General features: G+C 44.1%; 1 protein-coding gene across 1 annotated transcript; it reads right to left on the bottom strand.

Moving 5' to 3' along the window:
- Positions 1 to 7,845: 7,845 nt before the first annotated feature.
- Positions 7,846 to 13,761, bottom strand: wnt9b (wingless-type MMTV integration site family, member 9B). The gene is made up of 4 exons (XM_020094415.2): positions 13,521 to 13,761; positions 12,818 to 13,071; positions 11,263 to 11,528; positions 7,846 to 9,869 (listed from the first exon to the last, which is right to left on the bottom strand). The coding sequence occupies exons 1-4, from the start codon at positions 13,604 to 13,606 to the stop codon at positions 9,408 to 9,410; spliced, it is 1,068 nt and encodes a 355-aa protein (XP_019949974.1). The 5' UTR covers positions 13,607 to 13,761; the 3' UTR covers positions 7,846 to 9,407.
- Positions 13,762 to 15,002: the final 1,241 nt, after the last annotated feature.

Here is a 15,002-nt window from a genome sequence, read left to right as displayed (position 1 = left end):
TGATTCCTAAAAGCTGTGATTGCCACCACGCTGAACACATGCAGACACTGAAACGTGGAATCGAGGCTGGATTCTCAGACCCCCAGGGGCCACAATCCCCCCTCAGTTCTACTCAATTTCACTGTTGTACATAATATTATTAATTGCAAATTAGTCCGATATTTGTAGTTATATTCAGACAAGCCCTGCGCCAGACCATCAAAGACACATCAAACACTGCAGCTAATGGCTCTGGATCAGGAGGAAGGATTCCAACTGGGCCCCGAGATGCGGGGGACATGCACCCAGGTCTGATCAACCTGTGGTGGCCCTGCCCTAGACGCTAAGTTACACAACTGACGACATGTGACTAACATCAACTGGGAGTAGGCATTAATTAGTGTGGTAGAACATACAAGGGATATTCACCATCTTGTCCTATATTCTTAATGTATTTTTGTATAATCCTGATCTTGGAGAGGGACCCTTGTTTTATACAGAACTCGTTTGTTTTAGCTAAGATCTTAAATGTTTTTCTGTTTGTCATGTAATTAACACACAGAAAACCTCTGGAATGATTGTATCATATCGTTAAAAGAGAAATGTCCTTACCAAAATTATTCTTCTTTAATTGGCCCATTATTGATGTCAGCAAGTAGTGAACAATTTCTGCTCTTTTGTCCCCTGGAAGGTTAATCAGACCTATAATCAGACCAATAATGGAAAAGTCGACATTTCCTTCAGTTCATTGAACTCATACTAAGTGTCACAAATTTAAATCTAGGCTTCGGGCTGCATTTTCCATTGTATTTGATACTCTCTAGAACGTAATAGCTGACAAGTGTAAGATCCTTTCCCCTACTAAAACAAGCTCTGAGAGCATAGAGCATAATCTGTTGACATGTAGACATGTGACAGGAAAGACTCTGTGAAACATGTCCCGGGGGGAGCTTTTGTCAGCTAGCCCTGACTCAGTCTAATTAGACCATCCTCTTTTTTTTCCACAAAAAGGTGTCGGAATATTCGTTGCCGTCCATCCAGAGGCTTCCTACCTGCCTGAGGTCACAGACGCCACACGTAATGATATCAAACTTTTCATAGCAAGCTGATATTACACGTCACAGTCTCTGAGGAAGGAGACAAGTTGTTTGCGAAGCACAGACCGACCCTGTCACGGAGTACTGTGTGAAAGTGGCGTGATTGGATTTCCCAGAAGAAGCTGTTGAAGTTTCACAATAGATACTTACTTGGTGATTTAATGGGAGGAAAATCATCCCGAGGCGACGCCTGGCACATAAACAAAACCACATCTCAATCACCTCTCACCAACCCTCCATCACCTTCTGGTTTACAATTGATGAGACCAGGAGTGGGCGATGCAGATTCATGCATCCTTTTACCATTATCAGTGCAGTGAGCTGTTAGGAGCTCCTGTTTTCCAGTGATAGCTGTATTTGTTTACCTCATCCAGCTCAGCGATCAGACGTCTGCCCAGACAGTTCTCCATGGCTGCCTGATGGTACTTGAGTTGATGGTTGTATCTTCGGGCTAGACACTTCTCAACAGAGGTCCTTTTCACCCACCCCCACATGTCAGGAACCTTGAGGTCTGTTCATGCCACTTCTTGCTCTCGCTGTTCACCGTTTTTCGGTTGTCATAACACATCCCCAGGGCAGTGGTTGGATGTGCACGGCTTTAACCTGTGTGCTCAGCAGAGAGAAGACGCAGAGGACGTCAAACCCCTCTCTGAGCGAGCTACATGAGGCACGTTTGCCTCCCTCTCTCTTTTTCTCTCCCAAGGTCATGGGGTTCTCTGCGTCTGTCCTTTATCTTTCAGCCCTCGGGAGAGGATGAGATGAGCTTACTGGTTTTTCCTCCACACCTGAGCACCACAGGCACAAACTGGAATCCAGACTCCAGGTGTGGAGCACAATCACGCCACTCCGACTGACCAAGAGATCACCTAGTTTGATGTCACAGTGTTTATAACACATAGTTACAGCTCTGTTTGGTTATTAATCTGCAGGGGAAGATGATTTAGGACCCATTTGTTTGTGTTTCTAGTTTTATTATAATACCAATGGTTGTAATGGAAATTTGTTAGAGTTAGATAATAGTTTTTTTATACAGATCTTTTCTCATCTCTTAAAGCAAAAACTGTAAAACTACTTTTGAGAGATAGAAGATCTGTTAAACTAGAAAGTAGAACTACGGAAGTATTAGCTAAATGTATATGTTGATCACATTTACATATAAAATCTTAATCTGAAAAGTACCTAAACTCTGAAACAAATGCTATGGAAGTACCATAAAATAGAAATACTGTAATTCAGTAAATACCTTTCGTTGCCTCGAGTGTTTGTGTGTGTGTGTGTGTGTGTGTGTGGCCACCTTGCTGCATCGTCAAAGAATGTTATTTTCTGATGCTTTGGCTCTCCTGCTGGAACCAAACAAGATTTAGCGCTAGATCAGCCCCCCTCTCCTGGTTAGACAACACGGCAGCAGCAGTTATTTTTTGGTAGCGCTCAGTGTACTCTGTGATTACCTCCTCCCTCCCCTCCCTTGTTCATCAAGGGAAAATGATATGTTACTGAATCACTTCTAAACAACATACTTAATGATGTTTTCCTGGCAATATAATACATCATAACTCTGCAATGATTGCCCAAGACAGACAGAGTGAAGAAGCCAATTATGAGGAGCAGCGTTGCCTCAGGTCAACAATTTTTGGATACCATTCATTTTTTTTGAAGGCACACTGATGTTCTCAGTACCCCCGAGCAAGATGATCCACTTGTCTTTGAAGCCGTGATGAGATGCTGAATGAAAGCAAATGAGGGCCTGTCAGAGTTGACAGGAGAAACTCATAAGCTTCCAGTGTCTTGGTGGGTTTTGGTGAGAAAAGCGTGACCGGAGGGGCGGACCCCGCTGGAGTCGGACGATGATGTTGGTGTCGGGTTGTTAATATAAGAACCTTTGTATGAATTGGCTGCTGGTTAATCAAACAACCACAGAGAGACAGAAAATTACCACAAAATAACAGTAAACAACAAAGACACACAAAATGACCCTGAAGTGATGCAAGGAACAATGAAATGATGCAGAACCAGCACAAAGAGACACAAAATCCTTCCAAGGAGATTCAAAATGACCAATGGATGCAAGGACAGATGGATGGATGAATGAAAGGATGGATGGACAGACGGACTGATGGATAGAGGAATTGATGGATGGATGGACGGATGGATGCAAGGACAGATGGATGGATAGAGGAATTGATGGATGGACAGATGGATGGTTGCTAGTAAGGGGAGGGGGTCCTTCTGGTCCATGGCTTATGTGAATTAAAGCAACATCTTATCACTGAATTATTTCATGTTATAATATTTTAAGTTCAGTGTAGCATGAGTGTATTACACTGCATTAACTATTATAAACTATCTGAATCATGGGCTTTAACTTGTGGCCCCCTCTAACTTCCTCTGACCTCAGGGGACCCACACAGCTGTCAGACACACTGTGTGCAGCCCTGTGGCCAAACCACCTGTGACACCCACACCTCTGAGGATGAGAGATGCTGTCCACCCCTGTGGTCGCATGATGCCTCAACCGGCATGGAAACGCAAACAGCACCATAGCACGGAGCGCTGCGCCGGGTTTCCCCCGCCTGACAGCTTCCTACCCACAGTCATGCACCCACTTTTAACCACAGCCTCATGATTAAGTCGAGTGTGGCTCACGGAGCTCAACAGATGATAGACTTTGATGTTGCATTATTGTGCATTTGAATCCTTAAATGACACTGATGATTTAATCAGCGTAAGCTCTCCAGTCAACAGACGGCTTCATTGTGTGGCTGTGCAAAATAAAAATAATCATATGACGACATTCCAGACTTGTTTTTTTTTTTTTTCAGAAGTGTTGCCGGGTTGAGAGAACACACAGCTCTGCCCTTTATCTGTGTTTTCCTCTCTCGGACGTTGTTGACCTGGGAAAGTTTTGTTTCAGTTGTAATTTAGGTCAGAGTGTGTTTCTTTGTGGGAGAAAAGCAGAGGAGTACCATACATTGAGAACAGGGGGGGAGTCAGATATGAAGCTGCATGAGGCCTTATCACGTCCTATCACAGTGGCTGCAATGTAAACCTCGCTGTTGGTGCTGCAGGTGTTTCTGTGGAGCAGCATGGGAACAACCTTCCCCACGAGTTTCCCAGTTGGAGGAGGAGGGGGGTGGACAGTGGACTGGTCAATGTGGGGTTAGATACCGGTGAACATTTAGAGAGCATCTTGAAGCATGAAATCATTTCTCAAGCACTTGTAAGGGAAATGTAACCTTTTGATCATACACAATGTATTCTGGTCATATCCCCATTTGATCATGGTGACTCATGCACAATGTAACCTTTGTTGACTAAATGAATCTTTGTTGCCCACCTTGATGTCATCATTAGATCCTGACATTAAGAAACAACCTCAACCAGAGGGCGAGGAACACGTTAAATGTATAAAGAGAAAGAACAACTTCCCATCCATGTGCATATTACAAACCCACCTTTGTCTTGTGCACCTCTGAGCAATCAAGTGTGAAAACACTGTGAGAGATTTTTGTCTCGTTAGAGTGGGATTGCAGATTTGCCACGACACACTTCACTGCCTTATCTGCTGCTGCTGCCCTCAAGCACCAGCTCTCTGTTCGTCGTTCTCTGTGCATGTCTGTGCTTCACTGGGACAGTTTGTTACTTCAAAATGTCTTAGAACAGTCCAAAACCCAATATTTTGATACAAAAAAAGAAATTAAATAAAGACACTCTGCTTTATTGCTGTGGAAATAATAAAAAAGCCTTTATGAGTGTGGCTACTGCATGGCAAGGAAGTGATTGGTCGATCGACAGTCCTCTGCTTCTGCGGCTCCCTCCCCTGACCACTGTGCAGACTCTGGCTCCAAATGTGCAAGATGGCAGCGTTCATACCCGGGATATTTTAGCCTCATTTCTGGAGAACGGGAGGAAGTCGAGACTCGTCATCCATCTCTATGTACAGTCTTTGGGTGTTTTGCAAGCAAATCAACCCTTCATTTTTATACTCCGCTGTTTTGGTTTGATGTATTTCACTTCATCACTTTGTGCAGTCACTGCTGTAATCCAGCTCTTTTTCTGCGTTCTCAGGTCAAAATCCATCATTTCAACCCTGCTGCCTGCTCAATTGACCGTCACACGTGTATACACCGTCTCTACTCCGGAGCGTCTCATCACCCACGGCGAGGAGCTCAGCCACCATCCCAGTCCTCCCCAGTCTCTGCAGCGAGACCCCCCCCATAGAGGTATGCACTCAGCCTTGTCATAGCTCTAGGCAGTGCATGTTCTTGTTGTGGGTTGAGCAACTGCATTAGTCATTTCACATTCCAAATTCCTACCCCATGCCGTATTTACAACTCTGTCTCTCTTTCTTTCTCTCCTTCCTCACTTTTTCTGCATCAAATCCATCACTCCACCTTCCCCTCATCATTTAATTTACTCTCTGTGCAATGTCAGGGTGTTTAGGGATTAGGGCCGACACTGATGCTATCAAAGTACCTTCCCTTCAGAGGCGGAAGTCTTGCCGTCGGTTTTAGATGTTGGCCCGGGGCTCAGAGGTTCTGATTACAGGACGGGACGGCGCTTTGTGTCCTTGAGCAAAGTATCTGCCAAGCCTTCTACGCTTCAGTTAACATCTACTGTTCTTACGCAAATGGGTGATTTATAAACCTGAAAGCTATGTAAGTTGCTATGGATAATATCTTTTTGCTTGGCAACACAAATATAATACATATCGCGAAAGAAACACTCCAGCCTGCGGTCCGTCAATTCATCTTCGTCTATCAGAGCACGGTGTGGTGCCGCAGCCCAGACCGGCATATTAACCTTTACCTGAACCAGACCAGTGCAGACACGGGAGATAGTGTTACCACCAGCATCACCCTACATTATCTATGTCATTCAGTGTCCCAGGGTGACAGAGGACAGCTCCAGCATACAGCCGACCGACTGCGGCTCCCACCCGCACAGGAAGACCTCACTACAAACACATGCTGGCACATCACTCCCATTGAAGTGACCACAGGTGTGCACACGGCAGGTACTCACACACACATATGCAAAAAATCCCTGCCCTCACCTGTCTCTTGTCAGGACTGTTTCAAACACACACACAGACATAGGATCTTGCATATTGCACCCCTTGCTCCATCCAACCCCCCACCCTGCTCAAAGCAGCCACCCTCAGGGCTTGTGCGTGCGAATCCGGCTGTGGACTCAGCGGCCCCCATCGCTGCGCCCCCTCCACTCAGGGTAGTGAGGGAAATGAAGGCTTTAGGAGTTCATTATAAAACAACAACAGCAGCAGCAGGGGATAGGCCTCCTGGGGCCACAAACTATCCCTTCTCATCCCTCCATCCTCATCTTTTTCCTTTATGTCCTTCAATATCTCTACCCCCCTCCCCCCCAGTCCGCTCGCTGCCTGCTCTGCCGAGAAGACGGTGCCTTTTTTTTGTTATATTTTGAAGCATTCGTGGTGAATAAAGTTAAATATTGATCCGCAATATTATAATATGAAGAGTTAATATGGTGAGTCAGTATGTTTCAGCATATGAACTTATTTGACCTCGGTCATCAGAGAGACGGCTGATGCATGTATGCATCCGCTGAACTGAAGTTTTTCAACTTGATTATGTGAGAGGGTAAATTATCATTCGAGCAAAGGACACAAGCAAAGTTTTAATGTCGCAGATGCACGATAGTTTTTTCTGTCCAGTGAAAATCATGGAAAATCAGCTTTGTGACTATGTATTTTCAGCCAGGCCAGTTTTGTATTAACTGTATATAAATGGGAGAATTATCTCAAGCCATACAGGAGCACTTACAGTAACAAATGCCACTTTTGAAATGTTCCTAGAAGCCTGTGTATTCTACAATTACTGCCGTTCTCTCTCTCACGTGATGGAAACATTTGACCTTTTCTTCTCCCCCTGTTTTTGTATGAAATTAATGATATTTGGCTCATCTCATTGTGTCATAATAAATCTCCAGCTGTTTTCTTTTCTTCCTAAAAGTTACATTAAAACATATCTGAGGATTACCCCCAAGACATGAGGTACACTCATCACACTGAGAGATCATTTGCACCAACAATACCCTTCACTGTACATCCATACAAGATTCTTTAGGTAATTAAACTCAAGAGTTTAAAATAACTTGAAATTATTTTATAATTCTTTGCAATACTAAGCTGATGTTCTAATAAGGAATAATAATGGGTAATCATAGTAATTAGAGAGCAACATCAAAAGCACCGGAGCACACACCAAACAAAATAACTCATACAATAGCCCTCTCTGTTCTGCAGTTTCGCCAATGCCTTGCAAATGAGAGGAAGGTTTATGATTCACGGGTAATAGCACGAAAACTGCTCTCATCATCGTCATACTTTTGGGCGGTCGATTGAAACTTTCTAATGGTGAGTCAGGGGTCAAACGCTCAGCGAGACAGCATTCCTCTGAGTCATCATCGTCATTATGATTGTCATCGTGTTTGTTGTTGTGTTGGCCAGAGGCACAACACCTGTAAGTGTGTCCTCCACGCACCACCAACTCCCCCCCTCGTCTGTTATGGGGCGGTTTAGGGTGATGCAGCGAGACCACAGGCCTTCCAGACAAAAAGGAGGGCAGGGCGGTATCAGCAGGACATGGTTTTAGATGGATTGATGCAGCGTGCCGAGTTGCAGGCAGGTGTATTCCCCAGGTGTGTGTGTGTGTGTGTGTGTGTGTGTGTGTGTCGGCACGGCAGAGGGTGACCACCTGCGTCAGCTGAACGAGACACAACAAACTCACAGCTCTTACAAATGTACGTCCATTTATTCATCTTATTTGTTTTTAAATAAGAAAGGAAGGCAATGAGATTAAAGAAAAAAATTTTGCTTTAGAAATATACTTTATAAATTTAGAACAAATATATATATACACACATATATGTATATATATATATAACAGTAAATTCAAAACAACTGTACAGAAATCAGAACTTTAAAACAATGCAAAGGAAAGAACATGTTTCTACAGAGAGAAAAACTCAGCATTGCTCAATAATCTTACAGATATTTGCCAAAAGATGAAGTGAGGTAGAAAATTACGATTCCACATTGTGTTACGCCTAAAGCCCTGACATGACTTATATTCATATCATATATACAGTTCAGAATCGCTTAAGCTAAACATAAACTGGCCAATAAAAATTAAACGTTTGACCCCACACACATGAACACGTTGTGGATGTAACTGGGTGATTTTCTTTGATTAGCTATTTGAGAAAATGAGGAGAAATGAGCCCAGTTCAAAAGGCGCCGAGAACAAAGATGTGGCCAAATTAGACTCTGAAGACCAAAATGGTTCAATCAGGGCATTTAAAACATGAAAGTATTGTAGAGTGTGTGACTCTATAAATAGAAGGGGGGAGAGGAGAGCTGGTCTGTTCACAAACTAAGTGTTTCATTCTTGTTTGCAGGAGTTTTGTGTTTGGTGTTTCCCTCATTACTACGCCGGGTATTTCCCTTTGTTCTGCTGAGCACACATTAGACCACATGAAAAGATTTCCATAGACATTTCCATAAGAGCAACTGAAACCCAGCTTGTTTCTTAACACAATAACATGTAGTTACAATGCATATCAGTGGCTTTAAAACTTCCAGTAGTTGTATTTATACATATATTTAGACCTAAACATTTTTCTCTAACTTATTTGATCGACTTTACACTTTGAATCAAACGCAGACAGAGCAACTTAAGTGCTTTTTTTACTCAGAAAATAACCCATACACGTTCTCCACTAGAACACAGCAGACAGAGAGAGACAGACAGGTAGATTCCTTTTCAGGCCGTGCATAGCCTTAGTGGCAACTCTGGGTTATAAAAAATAAAACAAGGTTAAAGTATAAAGCAGCAGTACAACTGATACAATAAATAGTCAACAGAAAGTGGGTAATTACAAAAATACAATACAACAAGGTCAAAGTGTCAGAGCTCGACGTTGTACTGGTGGTGGCGTCCAGTTCAGGCCAGTACCTGTTTCTAAGAGCTTGTTTCCCTCTGTCCCAGGAGAGCGGGTATTATCAGTGCATCCATTGAGAGGAGAGCAGAGTAGTTTGAAAACATCCTCAACTACCGTGAGCGGGTGCATATCAGATCGATGATGATTAGCAAATACATTTTATAATGTTAGAAGCGTTTTACATTCCTCCCAAAAACAAAGAAAACTCAAAAGTGGAGCTCAGCAAAGACACTGATGTGTAACCAGAGCAGTTTATTGTCTACAGGAGGTGACTCTGCAGTCAGGGTTGATATGTCAGATGATGAACTCTGTGTCCCTCACTGACTCCCCTGTATGTCTTCAGACTCACTATATCTATGCAGTTTTGCAGGTGTACACCTCCTCCTCTCTCACGCACGTCTGGCACTCCACGTGGCAGCACCAGCGCACCTGGCAGTGGCAGGACAGGCTGGTGAGATGCATGGCGGTGTTGTAACCCCGGCCACAGCACATGCTCTGACAGCTGGTGTCTTTGACGCACGACCGGCCGCCCGTGCCCGGAGAGTAGCGGGAGGGCCTGCAGAAGCTGGGGGATTCCTCCAGGTAGACCAGGTCAGTAGTGCGGAGGCTCTGGCCGTGACGACGGGGCCCTGTGAGCTCCGTCTCCCCCGTGGCCACGTTGGTGACGCTTAGCACCCGCACTGCTGAGTCATAGCGATACTTCAGCAGTCGCCCAGTGTCGTGGAAAGGCGACAGCTGCTTCCAACAAGTCCGTAGGGCGCACGAGCCTGAGACGCCGTGGCACTTGCAGGTTGTTTTGAGGCCGCTCCTCACCGCCTGAGATGGGGAGGAAAAAGGCATGGGAGGGGAAAAGGAGAGGGATGTCAGTTCCTTCCACTTGATTCATTACCTGTCCTCTTATCTGGGAGGTCTATCTGGACAGAGTGAGACAGTTTCCTGCAGGGTGGGTGGAGGGTTAGGGGTGGTGGTCTGCAGCCAGCGAGCCTTTAACTCACCTCAGTCCAAAAAATTTGACATAATGGATTGAGGGGGACGGTTCAGGATGCGGTATTTCATTTACCGCACATTTCTCACTTGGACAGCTCTTGCAATTATATATTTTTTTTTTCTTCCCAATGTGTTGAAACTAGCTCTGTCTGCTCCTCTCCTGTCTCTCCTCCCTGAGGCCTGAGGCAGAGGTGACAAACAGCGCAGACAGTGGAATCTCTCCACCCTGTTCTTAGTACATGTCTGCTCATGGAAAACACTGATAAGAATTTCTGTGCGAGAAGTGCCAAAAAAAGTAGCAGCAGGTTTTGTGATGGTGCCCCCTGATGTAGGTTAATAGTTCACTGAGCTTGATGGTCAGTGATGGGAGCGTGATCACTCAGGCCGCTGTCTTGGCGGGGGCCAGAGACAGGTCACGCACAGAGAGCCAGAGGGTACTTCTGGAGTTGAAAAGTTCTGCTCAGTTCCTCCCTTTGCAGGTATGAAAGCCTCGGGGGGCTTCAGGGCACCATTACTGGGAGATGGTGTTTTTGTTAACACTGCTCCTCTAAGCCACATTAGTCAAAAGTGAGGAAAACATTTAACTCGGTAAAGATGAGATAAGATAAATGGCCCTCTGTTCTTCCTGTCCTGTTTTTCCTTTACCGTCTCCACCAGCTCTAACGTAGGTGTCAGCTGCAGCAGCAGGACCCTGGGGCCTGCTATCTCAGAGCGCCACAGTGGTGGTTATGAACATTAGGTGGATTTATGAAGAGCACAGTGATCCAGTAAGAGGAAAAAAATGCTTGCTCGTATATTAAAAAGAGGCCTCGGTTATAATCGTTCTCTCCGACATGAGACCTTTAATTTTCTGTGGGCCTGCGCAGCAAGCTTTATCATGCCTGAGAACACCTGGCTCCAGCGATCCCACAGTCGTCTTGTCTCGCTGCTACGCCGCCTCACCCTCTGCCTCGGCATTAACAAACCAAGGCCAACGACAGCAGCAAATAAGGGGGGCATTTGTCTGGCTGGCACTGAGAGAAATTATGCAGGTGAGGATTGCAATTCTCCATCCTGTGATGTGCAGGAGTGTGCAAGTTGTATAATTGCCATGTAAAATTGCAGGCCAGCTAATTGAGCAAAGTGTGGCTCAGGTACAGGTGTAGTTTTTAGCGTATCTTGGGTGGCAACCTCATCATAAAAAGAAAGAGGGGGGTGTTTTTGCTGTAATAGCCACACTTACCCGAACTCCAACGTTGATGTTGTGGGCATCCACCTGAGCCCTCATGTCCCTGCTGACCATCTTCTGGCCGAGGAACTTCTTCAGAAACTTGGTGCTGTATTTCAGGTTGTCACCACAGACCCCCCACTGCCATGCTTCCCGATGCTGGATGCCTGGGGAGTCGTCGCACGTGCACCTCTCCATTCGGCCTGAGCTGCAAGCTTTGGCGAGTGCATGGGTCAATGCTGCAGAGGACACTGCCAGGAGGAAGGCGGTCTCCTTGAAAGCTGTGATAAACGTAAAAACAATGATGAAAGTGCATCACATCAGTTTTGTCTGGACACTGAGATTTCAACGCAAGAACAATTCTTGGAATCAAAAATGTGTTCTGTGTACATTGTGTAAATTCTCAGGGATTGATTTATAGTTCCCAGTCTTCACAATGTCTTCTGTGCCACTGAATGAAGCCTTAAGATAAAATGTTTACAGACTCCTCACTACGTCGTCATGGTTTAAAACAACGTAAGCGGTATACTGCAAGTTTCCCTGTGTCATAACTCCTCTTCTGACCTTTCCTTTTGGTTTCACACTGTTATTTGCTTCACCCAGAGCCGTCACCAGGGTATATTTTGATCCAATTAATTATTATTTTGACTAGGAAGGATTTTCCCAGATGAAAGTGGGTAATCACGCCACCCTTTTCCTCTGGGAATGGGCGCTTTCCCGAGATAAAAATAACCACAGGGCTTGAGCGCTCTGCACCGCACCACATTTCTTGGCTTTCTACTCCCTCATTACCTCCATGCTGACCTGTTCATGCTCACCCACACACTGATATCATATGCATAAATCCTGGTGGATACGACAGCATTTTCTACGCACAGCAGATATGCAGGGGATTTGAGCTATATCTGCAATATGGTGATTTAGTACGAACACATCTATTTTCTAATCAATGGTTATCAGACCATGCAAAAAATATGCAAGGAGTCTAATGGAAAACTTTTTCATGGGTTGTATCAGGGATTTTGCAGCAAATCTTAAGTCGCATAAAATACAGAGGAATCTGAGAAGTGAGAGCTGGTGTCATGTCACAAATACTTTGGTATTGCGTTAGTAAGTCGTAGGAAGGAATGACTGTTTAAATGAGATGCACAAGAGTGTTGTCGCAACTCTTGTGACAGTTTTCTTTGACCTGAGCAGTTGAAGCAAATCTCTACATTGTAAAATCAGTGACGCATTAAGGAAACTGTCGGTAGAATTGGATCTTACTTTAAAGTCTGCAATCACAGGGCTAGAAAAACAACTAAAAAGGTTAATAATCTTAAAACTTTAAAACAGCATTTTGTTTTGTACTTTTCTGTTTTATTTTTAGACAACTTGTGACTTGTGTTAACCCTATACTTTGGCATCATTCTAACAAATGTTTTTTTCTGAAAAACATTGTATGTCTTATAGGGGAGTGATGGATTTATGAAAGATTATGCACCTGTCTCGTTGAGGTAAAAACAGACACAGACAAATAAAGATTAAAGGACATAAAAGAGCAACTAACAGACCAAATAAAAAGGCTCACCTCTTTTCAAAAGACTGCCTCGTCCCTCCAGGCTGCAGTTCCAGCGCTCACTTCTGAACTGGTAGCGACACTCCAGGAGGCTGAGGCGCACCGACTCCCGCAGCGTCTCCGCCAAACCAGGCTCCCGGCGACAGAGCCTCTTCTGCCGCCTGGTCAGAGGCATCTGCTCGCACTGCTTCAAGTGGGCCTTTCCTGTCGGAGGTTCATTGGAAAACGGACCAGGTAAAAACACCAAGGGTTCCCGACCTGTCAGCCTTGGAGAGGAAAAAGAAACATAGGACTTGGATAACACGTACAAATATTCCTTACAAATACTGAAATACCCTCTGGGGTGAAATACTTTTACGAATTTGGGTCTTAGTACCTGAATTATTAATTTCTCACATAATTAAATAAAAAAGTGGCGGCCCATATTTTAGTCCTTTTGCTGTATATCCAGGATTAAAGATAAACAACAACATGATATATGTATATGTATAAGACGATCACATTAAAACAGCCAAATTAGTCATTGGTTGGTAACAATTATAGTTTACTGCAGCTAATTAGCTTAACAATATATGTCATTTATGGTTAGTTCGTGGGTAATAGCCGTGTAATTTGGTCAGACTTCAGATATCATGTTGTCTGAGGATTAAAGCAGCAAAGGTAAACGACAGCCAAATGTGATGAGCAGAAGTTGCACAAACAAACTTGATCTGACCCAAAATAAGCTGCGGTGTGCGAGAGGAGGATGCAGAGCGCGGTAAGTCGCAGTAGGCAGGCGGTCCGTGGGAGCCTGGAGCGCATGGTGCCGGCCTGGCGCTGCTCTTCATCTCGCTGACTCTTCTTCGGAGAAAGTCTGTGCCGTCTGCTCGGCGCAACTCTGTGAGGGGCCCCACTCGCACGCACGAAAACTTTCAACCCGGTGCGCCTGGCCTGCAGTGGTCCGCAGCTGGGAGGAGGTACATCATGTTACCGCACCCTCATTGGACTGTCTCGCTATCACCGCACCCTCATTGGACTGTTTACCCCAGGAAAACTCATCGATGATGCAGGAGAGTTGTTTGAACGTCCAATCAAGACGACGAAAAAATATTTGTCGACGGTTGTGCAGAGATTCAAATTACCTGCACGGCTGTGGCTGAACGTCCTTCCCTTCATGTGCAGTGTGGTTTATGCATTTCATTTTCAAATTAATGATTCAATATGCAACACGTTCTGTAATTATCCAGCCAACCAACATTGCATTTTATTTCATGACATAAACAATGCATAAACTCTGCCATAGATAAAAATCTATATCATGTCTTAACAGTTAATCTGATTCATCTTTTAACCAGAAACAAAAAACATAAATCTTGACTCAATACAATACATTTAACTCTAAAGACAAATAAAAACCCTAACAAATATATATTATTTGTAATGGAGCCCTTTCCCCCATGGCAGCATCACTGTTTACTCATCCTCACATCACCTGATAGAAGAAAAAATAAATGTTAGTTAGCGAGAAGTTGAATATCATCTGCAAACATGTGTAACATTTTATTGGTTGTTCTTTTTCTCAGACCCTGTCTGAATAATTTTGTCATTTAACATTTTCACATGAATGCAGTTAGAATGCACATATTTTCCCACCACCCAGTTTTCATTGTTCATACTGTAGACTTTCTTTTAATGCAGAATTCATGTTTGTGGATATGCATCACTTGAAGGACGTCCATAATACAACTCTGGGAAATAAAAAGCACCTGTTCTTCCTAACAAGCAACACATCAAGCAAACACTCTCTGGATAGAAATGTGAAATACTGCTTACAATAAGGCTTAATATTTCAATCACAAGTCGGTCTACACTGTCAATAATTAGGTTTCACTTTGTTTTTATGGCATCAAATAACAAATTAATATGAAACTTGCAGGTTAACACTTGGACATACATCAGTGGGATAAGAACTACCGTAAATGATAGAAACCATCTTTAAGAAAAGTTTATTTACATTATACTCTAGATTTCTAGATTTATGACCTGTACTGGAGCCGGCCACAAGGTGGCAATCAAGATGCTTTGGCTTCACTTTTGGTAAACAGTCATGTTTCTATGCTGGAAACACAATGTAACCTTTGGACATTGTTTGTGCGGACTGTAACACCCAGGTGGATGAAGCTGCAGAATGACTGTAATGCTGTGATATGGAAATCTC

The sequence above is a fragment of the Paralichthys olivaceus genome, chromosome 5 (assembly GCF_024713975.1).
Source record: "Paralichthys olivaceus isolate ysfri-2021 chromosome 5, ASM2471397v2, whole genome shotgun sequence".
In the NCBI taxonomy this organism is placed as follows: domain Eukaryota; kingdom Metazoa; phylum Chordata; class Actinopteri; order Pleuronectiformes; family Paralichthyidae; genus Paralichthys; species Paralichthys olivaceus.
This window is presented reverse-complemented; position numbering and strand designations above follow the sequence as displayed.

Coding starts and splice junctions, on each gene's coding strand:
- wnt9b (XM_020094415.2), bottom strand. CDS start 13,606: ATGCGCTCCAGGCTCCCACGGACCGCCTGCCTACTGCGACTTACCGCG. Junction 13,072..13,520: donor CACACCGCAGCTTATTTTGG/GTCAGATCAAGT, acceptor TTCCTCTCCAAG/GCTGACAGGTCGGGAACCCT. Junction 11,529..12,817: donor AGGCAGTCTTTTGAAAAGAG/GTGAGCCTTTTT, acceptor CGTTTATCACAG/CTTTCAAGGAGACCGCCTTC.